Raw genomic sequence first — 17,944 nt, forward strand, 5'->3', positions numbered from 1 at the left:
CTGGATGATCTGCAGTACAGATGTTGTTCTTAGAAAGAGATTCATCAGCCCTTTACTGTCAAAACCTGCTAATAATAGGAACTAATTAAAAACATGTTCTTACAATACCAATGTAACTGAATGTTTTGATACCTCAGAAAAAAACGCACTACCACTCGCCTCCCCCTGGAGGAAATGGAGCAGTCTGAAACGTCAGTTTGAGCTCCGGCCGCTCCGAGGGAGTGAAGACACTACTGAGATGATCTTCTTGTCTTCAGTCCAACATATTACTGTACAGAGTTGACATTTTCCTGTATGATTTATTTGAATTTTAAATTTTATTATTTTTATTTTTATTATTTGATTTATTGATTTAATTTGTTGTTTTCTTTAATGTTTCTACTCAATGTTTTATTCCTCTTGTTTGTTTTACACATTTATTAACTACCAATTATCACTTCGTGTTGTAATGTTTTGAGATATGTGGTTGAATATATCGAACAAACCTGATTACTGACTTGTTCCTTCTTTATTGGGTTGTTTTAATGTAAGTAGTGATATAAACACATGTAATACAGTAGAACATGTGGCAGGAAGTGAAGTGGGAACAAGGAGTCGAAGTCACACTGTGCAGTAGATGTTAGTTACAAACCACATTGTTAACATTTTGTAAATTGTCCAAAATTTGCAGCTTTGTTTCTCACTGGGGTGAAAACTTGAAGCAGAGTTGTCGAACATCTCCAGAAGGTTCTGCAGCCTTTTAGTGAGACAGAGAGACGGGATCTCTGGTGGGTGGAGACATTTACACAGGGAAGAAACTAAATACCTGGCGGGCAGAAAGACTCAAACTAATGACTGCACTTCGAAAAACGAACTCACAAATTATTTTATATCGTTTCAGATCAGCTTTGGTTTTCAATTTTCTCTGATGGCCTGCAAACATATTTATGAAAGTGTCAGATAAAAAAATGAAAAGGACTTCATTCACCAAACGTTCTTCTACTCAGACATTTACCAGTATTTTCATATTTGGGATTTATAGTGCTGGTTTGGTCCCTCTGACTGACAAATGATTACATATGAAATCATTAGATTATTAATATGGAAGTGTGCACACAGCATCTTATAACCAGCTGTACTGCACAGATGATACCCAACCATCCCTTGTTTTATTTTGTAGGTCCTTCAGATCATGTCTAACAACCGTGGTGAATATGAAGTTGTTTCATCTTTCCTACAAAAAGTGAGAGGGGAATACAAATTCTATCAGCCTGTATTTTCAGATAAAATAAAAAAATGTTGAAATTAAAAAAAAGTACATGATGGTCGGACATCACCATAACCAATTTCTGTCTGAAAATGCAGTCTGATAGATTTTGTATCCCCCTCTAACTCTTCGTGGTTTTCCAATTTCACCATGGTTACTAAACAGGATGTGAACTATATCCATAATAAAACATGTGATGGCAGGACATAGTCACACTCTAGTAGTACTCCACTGCAGAGACATCAATCTCTGGCTGACCAAGAGTTCAATTACAGACTTTGACTTCATGATCTGGGCAGTTTGCATGTGGCCAGCCAAAACAATTTAGCCTACGAAAAACGATTTGCATGAACCATAACTCGTGTAACACACAGCAGCCTGTGATGCAAGATGAAAAAAAAAAGGTTGTTTTTAAAATTCTGGAAAACAAAAAGAGATGACTTTCCACGCACACAAACAAACACTCACACTCTCACCTGACACCTGGAAAACTACCTGGTCTCCGAAAGCCCTCCGCGGCTCCCTTGTATCAGAGACATTGGACTTGCTACCACACAGACACTGACTCCCCAGACTGGGACGGCCTGCACTCCACACTCACACACTGGCCCCAACCGCTCCACACCACACGACACTGTTCTGTCCACAATAAAGATTGCGTCAACCTTGCCTCTGTGTCTGCTCTTGAGTCCCACATGTTGAGACCATGTCCCACATTTTCATTGGCTGTAATTACTGATGAAACTGATCTTCTTTTATACATCCATTAACTACAAGCACACGTACACACACACACACACACACACACACACACACACACACACACACACACAGGGAAAAAAGGACAGCAAGTTACTAAAAACATGTTTATTTTGGAGGAACCTACAGACACGTACCACTGAAATAAAAAAAATCCTTAATTAAAAAAGAAAGAAATTCTGATATTATTTAATATTTGATCAAAAATGCACCAAAATGTGGTTATAGAAGACAACCTGATGATGTCACATAAAAGAACGTGATGATGTCACAGCAGAGAGTGTGATGTTGTAGCAGAAGCGACCATGATGATGTCACATAAAAGAATGTGATGATGTCACAGCAGAGAATGTGATGTTGTAGCAGAAGAGAACCTGATGATGTCACATAAAAGAATGTGATGACGTCACAGCAGAGAATGTGATGTTGTAGCAGAAGACAACCTGATGAAACTGTCATAGTTGTTGACTGCTGTGTTTGTGAAACGTCTTGCTCTTGTAAATAATGAGTGGCGCCCCCTGCTGAGGAAATAAGATAAAATCTTTGACAGATTGTGAAAATAAAATGCTTACAGCACCTGGTATTCCCAGGCGGTCTCCCATCCAAGTACTAACCAGGCCCGACCCTGCTAAGCTTCCGAGATCAGACGAGATCGGGCGTGTTCAGAGTGGTATGGCCGTAAGCGACAATCACAGGCTGTAAGGACCTTTTTAAAGACGCCAAAACACAGACAACTTTTCTTCAGGCTGGATCTTACATCTGTTTTTATCCTTCTGTGTCTTCAGATACTCGATAGTCATTTCAAAAACATATCAAATTACTGAAAACATGTTCATTTCGGAGGAACCTATAGGAACATAACACTGAAACAAAGAAATCCTTCGTAAAAAAAGAAAGAAATTCTGATATTATTTAATATTTGATCAAAAATACACCAAAATGTGGTTATAGAAGACAACCTGATGATGTCACATAAAAGAACGTGATGATGTCACAGCAGAGAGTGTGATGTTGTAGCAGAAGCGACCCTGATGATGTCACATAAAAGAATGTGATGACGTCACAGCAGAGAATGTGATGTTGTAGCAGAAGACAACCTGATGAAACTGTCATAGTTGTTGACTGCTGTGTTTGTGAAACGTCTTGCTCTTGTAAATAATGAGTGGCGCCCCCTGCTGAGGAAATAAGATAAAATCTTTGACAGATTGTGAAAATAAAATGCTTACAGCACCTGGTATTCCCAGGCGGTCTCCCATCCAAGTACTAACCAGGCCCGACCCTGCTAAGCTTCCGAGATCAGACGAGATCGGGCGTGTTCAGAGTGGTATGGCCGTAAGCGACAATCACAGGCTGTAAGGACCTTTTTAAAAACGCCAAAACACAGACAACTTTTCTTCAGGCTGGATCTTACATCTGTTTTTATCCTTCTGTATCTTCAGATACTCGATAGTCATTTCAAAAACATATCAAATTACTGAAAACATGTTCATTTCGGAGGAACCTATAGGAACATAACACTGAAACAAAAACATCCTGAATAAAAAAACAAAGAAATTCTGATATTATTTAATATTTGATCAAAAATACACCAAAATGTGGTTATAGAAGACAACCTGATGATGTCACATAAAAGAACGTGATGATGTCACAGCAGAGAGTGTGATGTTGTAGCAGAAGCGACCAGGATGATGTCACATAAAAGAATGTGATGACGTCACAGCAGAGAATGTGATGTTGTAGCAGAAGCGACCCTGATGATGTCACATAAAAGAATGTGATGACGTCACAGCAGAGAATGTGATGTTGTAGCAGAAGACAACCTGATGAAACTGTCATAGTTGTTGACTGCTGTGTTTGTGAAACGTCTTGCTCTTGTAAATAATGAGTGGCGCCCCCTGCTGAGGAAATAAGATAAACTCTTTGACAGATTGTGAAAATAAAATGCTTACAGCACCTGGTATTCCCAGGCGGTCTCCCATCCAAGTACTAACCAGGCCCGACCCTGCTTAGCTTCCGAGATCAGACGAGATCGGGCGTGTTCAGAGTGGTATGGCCGTAAGCGACAATCACAGGATGTAAGGACCTTTTTAAAGACGCCAAAACACAGACAACTTTTCTTCAGGCTGGATCTTACATCTGTTTTTATCCTTCTGTGTCTTCAGATACTCGATAGTCATTTCAAAAACATATCAAATTACTGAAAACATGTTCATTTTGGAGGAACCTATAGGAACATAACACTGAAACAAAGAAATCCTTCGTAAAAAAAGAAAGAAATTCTGATATTATTTAAAATTTGATCAAAAATACACCAAAATGTGGTTATAGAAGACAACCTGATGATGTCACATAAAAGAACGTGATGATGTCACAGCAGAGAGTGTGACGTTGTAGCAGAAGCGACCAGGATGATGTCAGATAAAAGAATGTGATGATGTCACAGCAGAGAATGTGATGTTGTAGCAGAAGAGAACCTGATGATGTCACATAAAAGAATGTGATGACGTCACAGCAGAGAATGTGATGTTGTAGCAGAAGACAACCTGATGAAACTGTCATAGTTGTTGACTGCTGTGTTTGTGAAACGTCTTGCTCTTGTAAATAATGAGTGGCGCCCCCTGCTGAGGAAATAAGATAAAATCTTTGACAGATTGTGAAAATAAAATGCTTACAGCACCTGGTATTCCCAGGCGGTCTCCCATCCAAGTACTAACCAGGCCCGACCCTGCTAAGCTTCCGAGATCAGACGAGATCGGGCGTGTTCAGAGTGGTATGGCCGTAAGCGACAATCACAGGCTGTAAGGACCTTTTTAAAAACGCCAAAACACAGACAACTTTTCTTCAGGCTGGATCTTACATCTGTTTTTATCCTTCTGTATCTTCAGATACTCGATAGTCATTTCAAAAACATATCAAATTACTGAAAACATGTTCATTTCGGAGGAACCTATAGGAACATAACACTGAAACAAAAACATCCTGAATAAAAAAACAAAGAAATTCTGATATTATTTAATATTTGATCAAAAATACACCAAAATGTGGTTGTAGAAGACAACCTGATGATGTCACATAAAAGAACGTGATGATGTCACAGCAGAGAGTGTGACGTTGTAGCAGAAGCGACCAGGATGATGTCAGATAAAAGAATGTGATGATGTCACAGCAGAGAATGTGATGTTGTAGCAGAAGAGAACCTGATGATGTCACATAAAAGAATGTGATGACGTCACAGCAGAGAATGTGATGTTGTAGCAGAAGACAACCTGATGAAACTGTCATAGTTGTTGACTGCTGTGTTTGTGAAACGGCTTGCTCTTGTAAATAATGAGTGGCGCCCCCTGCTGAGGAAATAAGATAAAATCTTTGACAGATTGTGAAAATAAAATGCTTACAGCACCTGGTATTCCCAGGCGGTCTCCCATCCAAGTACTAACCAGGCCCGACCCTGCTAAGCTTCCGAGATCAGACGAGATCGGGCGTGTTCAGAGTGGTATGGCCGTAAGCGACAATCACAGGCTGTAAGGACCTTTTTAAAGACGCCAAAACACAGACAACTTTTCTTCAGGCTGGATCTTACATCTGTTTTTATCCTTCTGTATCTTCAGATACTCGATAGTCATTTCAAAAACATATCAAATTACTGAAAACATGTTCATTTTGGAGGAACCTATAGGAACATAACACTGAAACAAAGAAATCCTTCGTAAAAAAAGAAAGAAATTCTGATATTATTTAATATTTGATCAAAAATACACCAAAATGTGGTTATAGAAGACAACCTGATGATGTCACATAAAAGAACGTGATGATGTCACAGCAGAGAGTGTGATGTTGTAGCAGAAGCGACCAGGATGATGTCACATAAAAGAATGTGATGACGTCACAGCAGAGAATGTGATGTTGTAGCAGAAGCGACCCTGATGATGTCACATAAAAGAATGTGATGACGTCACAGCAGAGAATGTGATGTTGTAGCAGAAGACAACCTGATGAAACTGTCATAGTTGTTGACTGCTGTGTTTGTGAAACGTCTTGCTCTTGTAAATAATGAGTGGCGCCCCCTGCTGAGGAAATAAGATAAACTCTTTGACAGATTGTGAAAATAAAATGCTTACAGCACCTGGTATTCCCAGGCGGTCTCCCATCCAAGTACTAACCAGGCCCGACCCTGCTAAGCTTCCGAGATCAGACGAGATCGGGCGTGTTCAGAGTGGTATGGCCGTAAGCGACAATCACAGGATGTAAGGACCTTTTTAAAGACGCCAAAACACAGACAACTTTTCTTCAGGCTGGATCTTACATCTGTTTTTATCCTTCTGTGTCTTCAGATACTCGATAGTCATTTCAAAAACATATCAAATTACTGAAAACATGTTCATTTTGGAGGAACCTATAGGAACATAACACTGAAACAAAGAAATCCTTCGTAAAAAAAGAAAGAAATTCTGATATTATTTAAAATTTGATCAAAAATACACCAAAATGTGGTTATAGAAGACAACCTGATGATGTCACATAAAAGAACGTGATGATGTCACAGCAGAGAGTGTGACGTTGTAGCAGAAGCGACCAGGATGATGTCAGATAAAAGAATGTGATGATGTCACAGCAGAGAATGTGATGTTGTAGCAGAAGAGAACCTGATGATGTCACATAAAAGAATGTGATGACGTCACAGCAGAGAATGTGATGTTGTAGCAGAAGACAACCTGATGAAACTGTCATAGTTGTTGACTGCTGTGTTTGTGAAACGTCTTGCTCTTGTAAATAATGAGTGGCGCCCCCTGCTGAGGAAATAAGATAAAATCTTTGACAGATTGTGAAAATAAAATGCTTACAGCACCTGGTATTCCCAGGCGGTCTCCCATCCAAGTACTAACCAGGCCCGACCCTGCTAAGCTTCCGAGATCAGACGAGATCGGGCGTGTTCAGAGTGGTATGGCCGTAAGCGACAATCACAGGCTGTAAGGACCTTTTTAAAAACGCCAAAACACAGACAACTTTTCTTCAGGCTGGATCTTACATCTGTTTTTATCCTTCTGTATCTTCAGATACTCGATAGTCATTTCAAAAACATATCAAATTACTGAAAACATGTTCATTTCGGAGGAACCTATAGGAACATAACACTGAAACAAAAACATCCTGAATAAAAAAACAAAGAAATTCTGATATTATTTAATATTTGATCAAAAATACACCAAAATGTGGTTGTAGAAGACAACCTGATGATGTCACATAAAAGAACGTGATGATGTCACAGCAGAGAGTGTGACGTTGTAGCAGAAGCGACCAGGATGATGTCAGATAAAAGAATGTGATGATGTCACAGCAGAGAATGTGATGTTGTAGCAGAAGAGAACCTGATGATGTCACATAAAAGAATGTGATGACGTCACAGCAGAGAATGTGATGTTGTAGCAGAAGACAACCTGATGAAACTGTCATAGTTGTTGACTGCTGTGTTTGTGAAACGGCTTGCTCTTGTAAATAATGAGTGGCGCCCCCTGCTGAGGAAATAAGATAAAATCTTTGACAGATTGTGAAAATAAAATGCTTACAGCACCTGGTATTCCCAGGCGGTCTCCCATCCAAGTACTAACCAGGCCCGACCCTGCTAAGCTTCCGAGATCAGACGAGATCGGGCGTGTTCAGAGTGGTATGGCCGTAAGCGACAATCACAGGCTGTAAGGACCTTTTTAAAGACGCCAAAACACAGACAACTTTTCTTCAGGCTGGATCTTACATCTGTTTTTATCCTTCTGTATCTTCAGATACTCGATAGTCATTTCAAAAACATATCAAATTACTGAAAACATGTTCATTTTGGAGGAACCTATAGGAACATAACACTGAAACAAAGAAATCCTTCGTAAAAAAAGAAAGAAATTCTGATATTATTTAATATTTGATCAAAAATACACCAAAATGTGGTTATAGAAGACAACCTGATGATGTCACATAAAAGAACGTGATGATGTCACAGCAGAGAGTGTGATGTTGTAGCAGAAGCGACCAGGATGATGTCACATAAAAGAATGTGATGACGTCACAGCAGAGAATGTGATGTTGTAGCAGAAGCGACCCTGATGATGTCACATAAAAGAATGTGATGACGTCACAGCAGAGAATGTGATGTTGTAGCAGAAGACAACCTGATGAAACTGTCATAGTTGTTGACTGCTGTGTTTGTGAAACGTCTTGCTCTTGTAAATAATGAGTGGCGCCCCCTGCTGAGGAAATAAGATAAACTCTTTGACAGATTGTGAAAATAAAATGCTTACAGCACCTGGTATTCCCAGGCGGTCTCCCATCCAAGTACTAACCAGGCCCGACCCTGCTAAGCTTCCGAGATCAGACGAGATCGGGCGTGTTCAGAGTGGTATGGCCGTAAGCGACAATCACAGGATGTAAGGACCTTTTTAAAGACGCCAAAACACAGACAACTTTTCTTCAGGCTGGATCTTACATCTGTTTTTATCCTTCTGTGTCTTCAGATACTCGATAGTCATTTCAAAAACATATCAAATTACTGAAAACATGTTCATTTTGGAGGAACCTATAGGAACATAACACTGAAACAAAGAAATCCTTCGTAAAAAAAGAAAGAAATTCTGATATTATTTAAAATTTGATCAAAAATACACCAAAATGTGGTTATAGAAGACAACCTGATGATGTCACATAAAAGAACGTGATGATGTCACAGCAGAGAGTGTGACGTTGTAGCAGAAGCGACCAGGATGATGTCAGATAAAAGAATGTGATGATGTCACAGCAGAGAATGTGATGTTGTAGCAGAAGAGAACCTGATGATGTCACATAAAAGAATGTGATGACGTCACAGCAGAGAATGTGATGTTGTAGCAGAAGACAACCTGATGAAACTGTCATAGTTGTTGACTGCTGTGTTTGTGAAACGTCTTGCTCTTGTAAATAATGAGTGGCGCCCCCTGCTGAGGAAATAAGATAAAATCTTTGACAGATTGTGAAAATAAAATGCTTACAGCACCTGGTATTCCCAGGCGGTCTCCCATCCAAGTACTAACCAGGCCCGACCCTGCTAAGATTCCGAGATCAGACGAGATCGGGCGTGTTCAGAGTGGTATGGCCGTAAGCGACAATCACAGGCTGTAAGGACCTTTTTAAAGACGCCAAAACACAGACAACTTTTCTTCAGCCTGGATCTTACATCTGTTTTTATCCTTCTGTATCTTCAGATACTCGATAGTCATTTCAAAAACATATCAAATTACTGAAAACATGTTCATTTTGGAGGAACCTATAGGAACATAACACTGAAACAAAAACATCCTGAATAAAAAAACAAAGAAATTCTGATATTATTTAATATTTGATCAAAAATACACCAAAATGTGGTTATAGAAGACAACCTGATGATGTCACATAAAAGAACGTGATGATGTCACAGCAGAGAGTGTGACATTGTAGCAGAAGCGATCATGATGATGTCAGATAAAAGAATGTGATGATGTCATAGCAGAGAATGTGATGTTGTAGCAGAAGCGACCCTGATGATGTCACATAAAAGAATGTGATGACGTCACAGCAGAGAATGTGATGTTGTAGCAGAAGACAACCTGATGAAACTGTTAATAGTTGTTGACTGCTGTGTTTGTGAAACGTCTTGCTCTTGTAAATAATGAGTGGCGCCCCCTGCTGAGGAAATAAGATAAAATCTTTGACAGATTGTGAAAATAAAATGCTTACAGCACCTGGTATTCCCAGGCGGTCTCCCATCCAAGTACTAACCAGGCCCGAACCTGCTAAGCTTCCGAGATCAGACGAGATCGGGCGTGTTCAGAGTGGTATGGCCGTAAGCGACAATCACAGGATGTAAGGACCTTTTTAAAGACGCCAAAACACAGACAACTTTTCTTCAGGCTGGATCTTACATCTGTTTTTATCCTTCTGTGTCTTCAGATACTCGATAGTCATTTCAAAAACATATCAAATTACTGAAAACATGTTCATTTTGGAGGAACCTATAGGAACATAACACTGAAACAAAGAAATCCTTCGTAAAAAAAGAAAGAAATTCTGATATTATTTAATATTTGATCAAAAATACACCAAAATGTGGTTATAGAAGACAACCTGATGATGTCACATAAAAGAACGTGATGATGTCACAGCAGAGAGTGTGATGTTGTAGCAGAAGCGACCATGATGAAGTCACATAAAAGAATGTGATGATGTCACAGCAGAGAATGTGATGTTGTAGCAGAAGCGACCCTGATGATGTCAGATAAAAGAATGTGATGATGTCACAGCAGAGAATGTGATGTTGTAGCAGAAGAGAACCTGATGATGTCACATAAAAGAATGTGATGACGTCACAGCAGAGAATGTGATGTTGTAGCAGAAGACAACCTGATGAAACTGTCATAGTTGTTGACTGCTGTGTTTGTGAAACGTCTTGCTCTTGTAAATAATGAGTGGCGCCCCCTGCTGAGGAAATAAGATAAAATCTTTGACAGATTGTGAAAATAAAATGCTTACAGCACCTGGTATTCCCAGGCGGTCTCCCATCCAAGTACTAACCAGGCCCGACCCTGCTAAGCTTCCGAGATCAGACGAGATCGGGCGTGTTCAGAGTGGTATGGCCGTAAGCGACAATCACAGGCTGTAAGGACCTTTTTAAAGACGCCAAAACACAGACAACTTTTCTTCAGGCTGGATCTTACATCTGTTTTTATCCTTCTGTATCTTCAGATACTCGATAGTCATTTCAAAAACATATCAAATTACTGAAAACATGTTCATTTTGGAGGAACCTATAGCAACATAACACTGAAACAAAAACATCCTTCGTAAAAAAAGAAAGAAATTCTGATATTATTTAATATTTGATCAAAAATACACCAAAATGTGGTTATAGAAGACAACCTGATGATGTCACATAAAAGAACGTGATGATGTCACAGCAGAGAGTGTGACGTTGTAGCAGAAGCGACCAGGATGATGTCAGATAAAAGAATGTGATGATGTCACAGCAGAGAATGTGATGTTGTAGCAGAAGAGAACCTGATGATGTCACATAAAAGAATGTGATGACGTCACAGCAGAGAATGTGATGTTGTAGCAGAAGACAACCTGATGAAACTGTCATAGTTGTTGACTGCTGTGTTTGTGAAACGTCTTGCTCTTGTAAATAATGAGTGGCGCCCCCTGCTGAGGAAATAAGATAAAATCTTTGACAGATTGTGAAAATAAAATGCTTACAGCACCTGGTATTCCCAGGCGGTCTCCCATCCAAGTACTAACCAGGCCCGACCCTGCTAAGCTTCCGAGATCAGACGAGATCGGGCGTGTTCAGAGTGGTATGGCCGTAAGCGACAATCACAGGATGTAAGGACCTTTTTAAAGACGCCAAAACACAGACAACTTTTCTTCAGGCTGGATCTTACATCTGTTTTTATCCTTCTGTATCTTCAGATACTCGATAGTCATTTCAAAAACATATCAAATTACTGAAAACATGTTCATTTTGGAGGAACCTATAGGAACATAACACTGAAACAAAAACATCCTGAATAAAAAAACAAAGAAATTCTGATATTATTTAATATTTGATCAAAAATACACCAAAATGTGGTTATAGAAGACAACCTGATGATGTCACATAAAAGAACGTGATGATGTCACAGCAGAGAGTGTGACATTGTAGCAGAAGCGATCATGATGATGTCAGATAAAAGAATGTGATGATGTCATAGCAGAGAATGTGATGTTGTAGCAGAAGCGACCCTGATGATGTCACATAAAAGAATGTGATGACGTCACAGCAGAGAATGTGATGTTGTAGCAGAAGACAACCTGATGAAACTGTTAATAGTTGTTGACTGCTGTGTTTGTGAAACGTCTTGCTCTTGTAAATAATGAGTGGCGCCCCCTGCTGAGGAAATAAGATAAAATCTTTGACAGATTGTGAAAATAAAATGCTTACAGCACCTGGTATTCCCAGGCGGTCTCCCATCCAAGTACTAACCAGGCCCGAACCTGCTAAGCTTCCGAGATCAGACGAGATCGGGCGTGTTCAGACTGGTATGGCCGTAAGCGACAATCACAGGATGTAAGGACCTTTTTAAAGACGCCAAAACACAGACAACTTTTCTTCAGGCTGGATCTTACATCTGTTTTTATCCTTCTGTGTCTTCAGATACTCGATAGTCATTTCAAAAACATGTCAAATTACTGAAAACATGTTCATTTTGGAGGAACCTATAGGAACATAACACTGAAACAAAGAAATCCTTCGTAAAAAAACAAAGAAATTCTGATATTATTTAATATTTGATCAAAAATACACCAAAATCTGGTTATAGAAGACAACCTGATGATGTCACATAAAAGAACGTGATGATGTCACAGCAGAGAGTGTGATGTTGTAGCAGAAGCGACCATGATGAAGTCACATAAAAGAATGTGATGATGTCACAGCAGAGAATGTGATGTTGTAGCAGAAGCGACCCTGATGATGTCACATAAAAGAATGTGATGACGTCACAGCAGAGAATGTGATGTTGTAGCAGAAGACAACCTGATGAAACTGTCATAGGTGTTGACTGCTGTGTTTGTGAAACGTCTTGCTCTTGTAAATAATGAGTGGCGCCCCCTGCTCAGGAAATAAGATAAAATCTTTGACAGATTGTGAAAATAAAATGCTTACAGCACCTTGTATTCCCAGGCGTTCTCCCATCCAAGTACTAACCATGCCCGACCCTGCTTAGTTTCCGAGATCAGACGAGATCGGGCGTGTTCAGAGTGGTATGGCCATAAGCGACAATCACAGGCAGTAAGGACCTTTTTAAAGACGCCAAAACACAGACAACTTTTCTTCAGGCTGGATCTTACATCTGTTTTTATCCTTCTGTATCTTCAGATACTCGATAGTCATTTCAAAAACATATCAAATTACTGAAAATATGTTCATTTTGGAGGAACCTATAGGAACATAACACTGAAACAAAGAAATCCTTTGTAAAAAAAGAAAGAAATTCTGATATTATTTAATATTTGATCAAAAATACACCAAAATGTGGTTATAGAAGACAACCTGATGATGTCACATAAAAGAACGTGATGATGTCACAGCAGAGAGAGTGACGTTGTAGCAGAAGCGACCAGGATGATGTCAGATAAAAGAATGTGATGATGTCACAGCAGAGAATGTGATGTTGTAGCAGAAGCGACCCTGATGATGTCACATAAAAGAATGTGATGACGTCACAGCAGAGAATGTGATGTTGTAGCAGAAGCGACCCTGATGATGTCACATAAAAGAATGTGATGACGTCACAGCAGAGAATGTGATGTTGTAGCAGAAGACAACCTGATGAAACTGTTAATAGTTGTTGACTGCTGTGTTTGTGAAACGTCTTGCTCTTGTAAATAATGAGTGGCGCCCCCTGCTGAGGAAATAAGATAAAATCTTTGACAGATTGTGAAAATAAAATGCTTACAGCACCTGGTATTCCCAGGCGGTCTCCCATCCAAGTACTAACCAGGCCCGACTCTGCTTAGTTTCCGAGATCAGACGAGATCGGGCGTGTTCAGAGTGGTATGGCCGTAAGCGACAATCACAGGCTGTAAGGACCTTTTTAAAGACGCCAAAACACAGACAACTTTTCTTCAGGCTGGATCTTACATCTGTTTTTATCCTTCTGTATCTTCAGATACTCGATAGTCATTTCAAAAACATATCAAATTACTGAAAACATGTTCATTTTGGAGGAACCTATAGGAACATAACACTGAAACAAAAACATCCTGAATAAAAAAACAAAGAAATTCTGATATTATTTAATATTTGATCAAAAATACACCAAAATGTGGTTATAGAAGACAACCTGATGATGTCACATAAAAGAACGTGATGATGTCACAGCAGAGAGTGTGATGTTGTAGCAGAAGCGACCAGGATGATGTCAGATAAAAGAATGTGATGATGTCACAGCAGAGAATGTGATGTTGTAGCAGAAGAGAACCTGATGATGTCACATAAAAGAATGTGATGACGTCACAGCAGAGAATGTGATGTTGTAGCAGAAGACAACCTGATGAAACTGTCATAGTTGTTGACTGCTGTGTTTGTGAAACGGCTTGCTCTTGTAAATAATGAGTGGCGCCCCCTGTTGAGGAAATAAGATAAAATCTTTGACAGATTGTGAAAATAAAATGCTTACAGCACCTGGTATTCCCAGGCGGTCTCCCATCCAAGTACTAACCAGGCCCGACCCTGCTTACCTTCCGCGATCAGACAAGATCGGGCGTGTTCAGAGTGGTATGGCCGTAAGCGACAATCACAGGCTGTAAGGACCTTTTTAAAGACGCCAAAACACAGACAACTTTTCTTCAGGCTGGATCTTACATCTGTTTTTATCCTTCTGTATCTTCAGATACTCGATAGTCATTTCAAAAACATATCAAATTACTGAAAACATGTTCATTTTGGAGGAACCTATAGGAACATAACACTGAAACAAAGAAATCCTTCTTAAAAAAAACAAAGAAATTCTGATATTATTTAATATTTGATCATAAATACACCAAAATGTGGTTATAGAAGACAACCTGATGATGTCACATAAAAGAACGTGATGATGTCACAGCAGAGAGTGTGATGTTGTAGCAGAAGACAACCTGATGAAACTGTCATAGTTGTTGACTGCTGTGTTTGTGAAACGTCTTGCTCTTGTAAATAATGAGTGGCGCCCCCTGCTGAGGAAATAAGATAAAATCTTTGACAGATTGTGAAAATAAAATGCTTACAGCACCTGGTATTCCCAGGCGGTCTCCCATCCAAGTACTAACCAGGCCCGACCCTGCTAAGCTTCCGAGATCAGACGAGATCGGGCGTGTTCAGAGTGGTATGGCCGTAAGCGACAATCACAGGATGTAAGGACCTTTTTAAAGACGCCAAAACACAGACAACTTTTCTTCAGGCTGGATCTTACATCTGTTTTTATCCTTCTGTGTCTTCAGATACTCGATAGTCATTTCAAAAACATATCAAATTACTGAAAACATGTTCATTTTGGAGGAACCTATAGGAACATAACACTGAAACAAAGAAATCCTTCGTAAAAAAAGAAAGAAATTCTGATATTATTTAATATTTGATCAAAAATACACCAAAATGTGGTTATAGAAGACAACCTGATGATGTCACATAAAAGAACGTGATGATGTCACAGCAGAGAGTGTGATGTTGTAGCAGAAGCGACCAGGATGATGTCAGATAAAAGAATGTGATGATGTCACAGCAGAGAATGTGATGTTGTAGCAGAAGAGAACCTGATGATGTCACATAAAAGAATGTGATGACGTCACAGCAGAGAATGTGATGTTGTAGCAGAAGACAACCTGATGAAACTGTCATAGTTGTTGACTGCTGTGTTTGTGAAACGTCTTGCTCTTGTAAATAATGAGTGGCGCCCCCTGCTGAGGAAATAAGATAAAATCTTTGACAGATTGTGAAAATAAAATGCTTACAGCACCTGGTATTCCCAGGCGGTCTCCCATCCAAGTACTAACCAGGCCCGACCCTGCTAAGCTTCCGAGATCAGACGAGATCGGGCGTGTTCAGAGTGGTATGGCCGTAAGCGACAATCACAGGCTGTAAGGACCTTTTTAAAGACGCCAAAACACAGACAACTTTTCTTCAGGCTGGATCTTACATCTGTTTTTATCCTTCTGTATCTTCAGATACTCGATAGTCATTTCAAAAACATATCAAATTACTGAAAACATGTTCATTTTGGAGGAACCTATAGGAACATAACACTGAAACAAAAACATCCTGAATAAAAAAACAAAGAAATTCTGATATTATTTAATATTTGATCAAAAATACACCAAAATGTGGTTATAGAAGACAACCTGATGATGTCACATAAAAGAACGTGATGATGTCACAGCAGAGAGTGTGACATTGTAGGAGAAGCGATCATGATGATGTCAGATAAAAGAATGTGATGATGTCATAGCAGAGAATGTGATGTTGTAGCAGAAGCGACCCTGATGATGTCACATAAAAGAATGTGATGACGTCACAGCAGAGAATGTGATGTTGTAGCAGAAGACAACCTGATGAAACTGTTAATAGTTGTTGACTGCTGTGTTTGTGAAACGTCTTGCTCTTGTAAATAATGAGTGGCGCCCCCTGCTGAGGAAATAAGATAAAATCTTTGACAGATTGTGAAAATAAAATGCTTACAGCACCTGGTATTCCCAGGCGGTCTCCCATCCAAGTACTAACCAGGCCCGAACCTGCTAAGCTTCCGAGATCAGACGAGATCGGGCGTGTTCAGAGTGGTATGGCCGTAAGCGACAATCACAGGATGTAAGGACCTTTTTAAAGACGCCAAAACACAGACAACTTTTCTTCAGGCTGGATCTTACATCTGTTTTTATCCTTCTGTATCTTCAGATACTCGATAGTCATTTCAAAAACATATCAAATTACTGAAAACATGTTCATTTCGGAGGAACCTATAGGAACATAACACTGAAACAAAGAAATCCTTCGTAAAAAAAGAAAGAAATTCTGATATTATTTAATATTTGATCAAAAATACACCAAAATGTGGTTATAGAAGAAAACCTGATGATGTCACATAAAAGAACGTGATGATGTCACAGCAGAGAGTGTGACGTTGTAGCAGAAGCGACCAGGATGATGTCAGATAAAAGAATGTGATGATGTCACAGCAGAGAATGTGATGTTGTAGCAGAAGAGAACCTGATGATGTCACATAAAAGAATGTGATGACGTCACAGCAGAGAATGTGATGTTGTAGCAGAAGACAACCTGATGAAACTGTCATAGTTGTTGACTGCTGTGTTTGTGAAACGTCTTACTCTTGTAAATAATGAGTGGCGCCCCCTGCTGAGGAAATAAGATAAAATCTTTGACAGATTGTGAAAATAAAATGCTTACAGCACCTGGTATTCCCAGGCGGTCTCCCATCCAAGTACTAACCAGGCCCGACCCTGCTTAGCTTCCGAGATCAGACGAGATCGGGCGTGTTCAGAGTGGTATGGCCGTAAGCGACAATCACAGGCTGTAAGGACCTTTTTAAAGACGCCAAAACACAGACAACTTTTCTTCAGGCTGGATCTTACATCTGTTTTTATCCTTCTGTATCTTCAGATACTCGATAGTCATTTCAAAAACATATCAAATTACTGAAAACATGTTCATTTTGGAGGAACCTATAGGAACATAACACTGAAACAAAAACATCCTTCGTAAAAAAAGAAAGAAATTCTGATATTATTTAATATTTGATCAAAAATACACCAAAATGTGGTTATAGAAGACAACCTGATGATGTCACATAAAAGAACGTGATGATGTCACAGCAGAGAGTGTGACGTTGTAGCAGAAGCGACCAGGATGATGTCAGATAAAAGAATGTGATGATGTCACAGCAGAGAATGTGATGTTGTAGCAGAAGAGAACCTGATGATGTCACATAAAAGAATGTGATGACGTCACAGCAGAGAATGTGATGTTGTAGCAGAAGACAACCTGATGAAACTGTCATAGTTGTTGACTGCTGTGTTTGTGAAACGTCTTGCTCTTGTAAATAATGAGTGGCGCCCCCTGCTGAGGAAATAAGATAAAATCTTTGACAGATTGTGAAAATAAAATGCTTACAGCACCTGGTATTCCCAGGCGGTCTCCCATCCAAGTACTAACCAGGCCCGACCCTGCTAAGCTTCCGAGATCAGACGAGATCGGGCGTGTTCAGAGTGGTATGGCCGTAAGCGACAATCACAGGCTGTAAGGACCTTTTTAAAGACGCCAAAACACAGACAACTTTTCTTCAGGCTGGATCTTACATCTGTTTTTATCCTTCTGTATCTTCAGATACTCGATAGTCATTTCAAAAACATATCAAATTA

General features: G+C 39.6%; 1 protein-coding gene, 21 non-coding genes and 1 pseudogene across 22 annotated transcripts in view; 1 reads left to right on the forward strand and 22 right to left on the reverse strand.

Moving 5' to 3' along the window:
* The window catches only part of LOC138201661 (voltage-dependent T-type calcium channel subunit alpha-1I-like), a 13,377-nt gene extending 13,189 nt beyond the window's left edge, over window positions 1-188 (forward strand). The window contains exon 31 of the mRNA XM_069155277.1: window positions 138-188. Coding sequence (XP_069011378.1) covers window positions 138-188 — 51 coding nt within the window. The remainder of the gene's footprint in view (window positions 1-137) is intronic.
* A 2,382-nt stretch (window positions 189-2,570) lies between these two features.
* LOC138201719 (5S ribosomal RNA) lies at window positions 2,571-2,689 on the reverse strand. Its single transcript, XR_011178521.1, has one exon. It is a non-coding gene; the product is annotated as a 5S ribosomal RNA (ribosomal RNA).
* Window positions 2,690-3,224: 535 nt separating this feature from the next.
* LOC138201720 (5S ribosomal RNA) lies at window positions 3,225-3,343 on the reverse strand. The gene has a single exon (XR_011178522.1). It is a non-coding gene; the product is annotated as a 5S ribosomal RNA (ribosomal RNA).
* Window positions 3,344-3,947: 604 nt separating this feature from the next.
* On the reverse strand, window positions 3,948-4,066 carry LOC138201781 (5S ribosomal RNA). The gene has a single exon (XR_011178580.1). It is a non-coding gene; the product is annotated as a 5S ribosomal RNA (ribosomal RNA).
* A 604-nt stretch (window positions 4,067-4,670) lies between these two features.
* Window positions 4,671-4,789, reverse strand: LOC138201721 (5S ribosomal RNA). The gene has a single exon (XR_011178523.1). It is a non-coding gene; the product is annotated as a 5S ribosomal RNA (ribosomal RNA).
* Window positions 4,790-5,393: 604 nt separating this feature from the next.
* On the reverse strand, window positions 5,394-5,512 carry LOC138201722 (5S ribosomal RNA). The gene has a single exon (XR_011178524.1). It is a non-coding gene; the product is annotated as a 5S ribosomal RNA (ribosomal RNA).
* A 604-nt stretch (window positions 5,513-6,116) lies between these two features.
* Window positions 6,117-6,235, reverse strand: LOC138201723 (5S ribosomal RNA). Its single transcript, XR_011178525.1, has one exon. It is a non-coding gene; the product is annotated as a 5S ribosomal RNA (ribosomal RNA).
* A 604-nt stretch (window positions 6,236-6,839) lies between these two features.
* On the reverse strand, window positions 6,840-6,958 carry LOC138201726 (5S ribosomal RNA). Its single transcript, XR_011178527.1, has one exon. It is a non-coding gene; the product is annotated as a 5S ribosomal RNA (ribosomal RNA).
* Window positions 6,959-7,562: 604 nt separating this feature from the next.
* On the reverse strand, window positions 7,563-7,681 carry LOC138201727 (5S ribosomal RNA). The gene has a single exon (XR_011178528.1). It is a non-coding gene; the product is annotated as a 5S ribosomal RNA (ribosomal RNA).
* A 604-nt stretch (window positions 7,682-8,285) lies between these two features.
* On the reverse strand, window positions 8,286-8,404 carry LOC138201728 (5S ribosomal RNA). Its single transcript, XR_011178529.1, has one exon. It is a non-coding gene; the product is annotated as a 5S ribosomal RNA (ribosomal RNA).
* Window positions 8,405-9,008: 604 nt separating this feature from the next.
* On the reverse strand, window positions 9,009-9,127 carry LOC138201756 (5S ribosomal RNA). The gene has a single exon (XR_011178556.1). It is a non-coding gene; the product is annotated as a 5S ribosomal RNA (ribosomal RNA).
* A 605-nt stretch (window positions 9,128-9,732) lies between these two features.
* LOC138201754 (5S ribosomal RNA) lies at window positions 9,733-9,851 on the reverse strand. The gene has a single exon (XR_011178554.1). It is a non-coding gene; the product is annotated as a 5S ribosomal RNA (ribosomal RNA).
* Window positions 9,852-10,524: 673 nt separating this feature from the next.
* Window positions 10,525-10,643, reverse strand: LOC138201729 (5S ribosomal RNA). Its single transcript, XR_011178530.1, has one exon. It is a non-coding gene; the product is annotated as a 5S ribosomal RNA (ribosomal RNA).
* Window positions 10,644-11,247: 604 nt separating this feature from the next.
* Window positions 11,248-11,366, reverse strand: LOC138201730 (5S ribosomal RNA). Its single transcript, XR_011178531.1, has one exon. It is a non-coding gene; the product is annotated as a 5S ribosomal RNA (ribosomal RNA).
* A 605-nt stretch (window positions 11,367-11,971) lies between these two features.
* On the reverse strand, window positions 11,972-12,090 carry LOC138201753 (5S ribosomal RNA). Its single transcript, XR_011178553.1, has one exon. It is a non-coding gene; the product is annotated as a 5S ribosomal RNA (ribosomal RNA).
* Window positions 12,091-12,694: 604 nt separating this feature from the next.
* On the reverse strand, window positions 12,695-12,813 carry LOC138201759 (5S ribosomal RNA; annotated as a pseudogene).
* Window positions 12,814-13,487: 674 nt separating this feature from the next.
* LOC138201711 (5S ribosomal RNA) lies at window positions 13,488-13,606 on the reverse strand. Its single transcript, XR_011178513.1, has one exon. It is a non-coding gene; the product is annotated as a 5S ribosomal RNA (ribosomal RNA).
* A 604-nt stretch (window positions 13,607-14,210) lies between these two features.
* Window positions 14,211-14,329, reverse strand: LOC138201758 (5S ribosomal RNA). Its single transcript, XR_011178557.1, has one exon. It is a non-coding gene; the product is annotated as a 5S ribosomal RNA (ribosomal RNA).
* Window positions 14,330-14,796: 467 nt separating this feature from the next.
* Window positions 14,797-14,915, reverse strand: LOC138201731 (5S ribosomal RNA). Its single transcript, XR_011178532.1, has one exon. It is a non-coding gene; the product is annotated as a 5S ribosomal RNA (ribosomal RNA).
* A 604-nt stretch (window positions 14,916-15,519) lies between these two features.
* On the reverse strand, window positions 15,520-15,638 carry LOC138201732 (5S ribosomal RNA). Its single transcript, XR_011178533.1, has one exon. It is a non-coding gene; the product is annotated as a 5S ribosomal RNA (ribosomal RNA).
* Window positions 15,639-16,243: 605 nt separating this feature from the next.
* On the reverse strand, window positions 16,244-16,362 carry LOC138201755 (5S ribosomal RNA). Its single transcript, XR_011178555.1, has one exon. It is a non-coding gene; the product is annotated as a 5S ribosomal RNA (ribosomal RNA).
* Window positions 16,363-16,966: 604 nt separating this feature from the next.
* On the reverse strand, window positions 16,967-17,085 carry LOC138201793 (5S ribosomal RNA). The gene has a single exon (XR_011178591.1). It is a non-coding gene; the product is annotated as a 5S ribosomal RNA (ribosomal RNA).
* A 604-nt stretch (window positions 17,086-17,689) lies between these two features.
* On the reverse strand, window positions 17,690-17,808 carry LOC138201733 (5S ribosomal RNA). Its single transcript, XR_011178534.1, has one exon. It is a non-coding gene; the product is annotated as a 5S ribosomal RNA (ribosomal RNA).
* Between the last annotated feature and the right edge of the window lie 136 nt (window positions 17,809-17,944).

Source organism: Embiotoca jacksoni, unplaced genomic scaffold (assembly GCF_022577435.1).
Source record: "Embiotoca jacksoni isolate LCO1_2020_lvr unplaced genomic scaffold, fEmbJac1.0.p SCAF_2, whole genome shotgun sequence".
Taxonomy (NCBI): Eukaryota; Metazoa; Chordata; class Actinopteri; family Embiotocidae; genus Embiotoca; species Embiotoca jacksoni.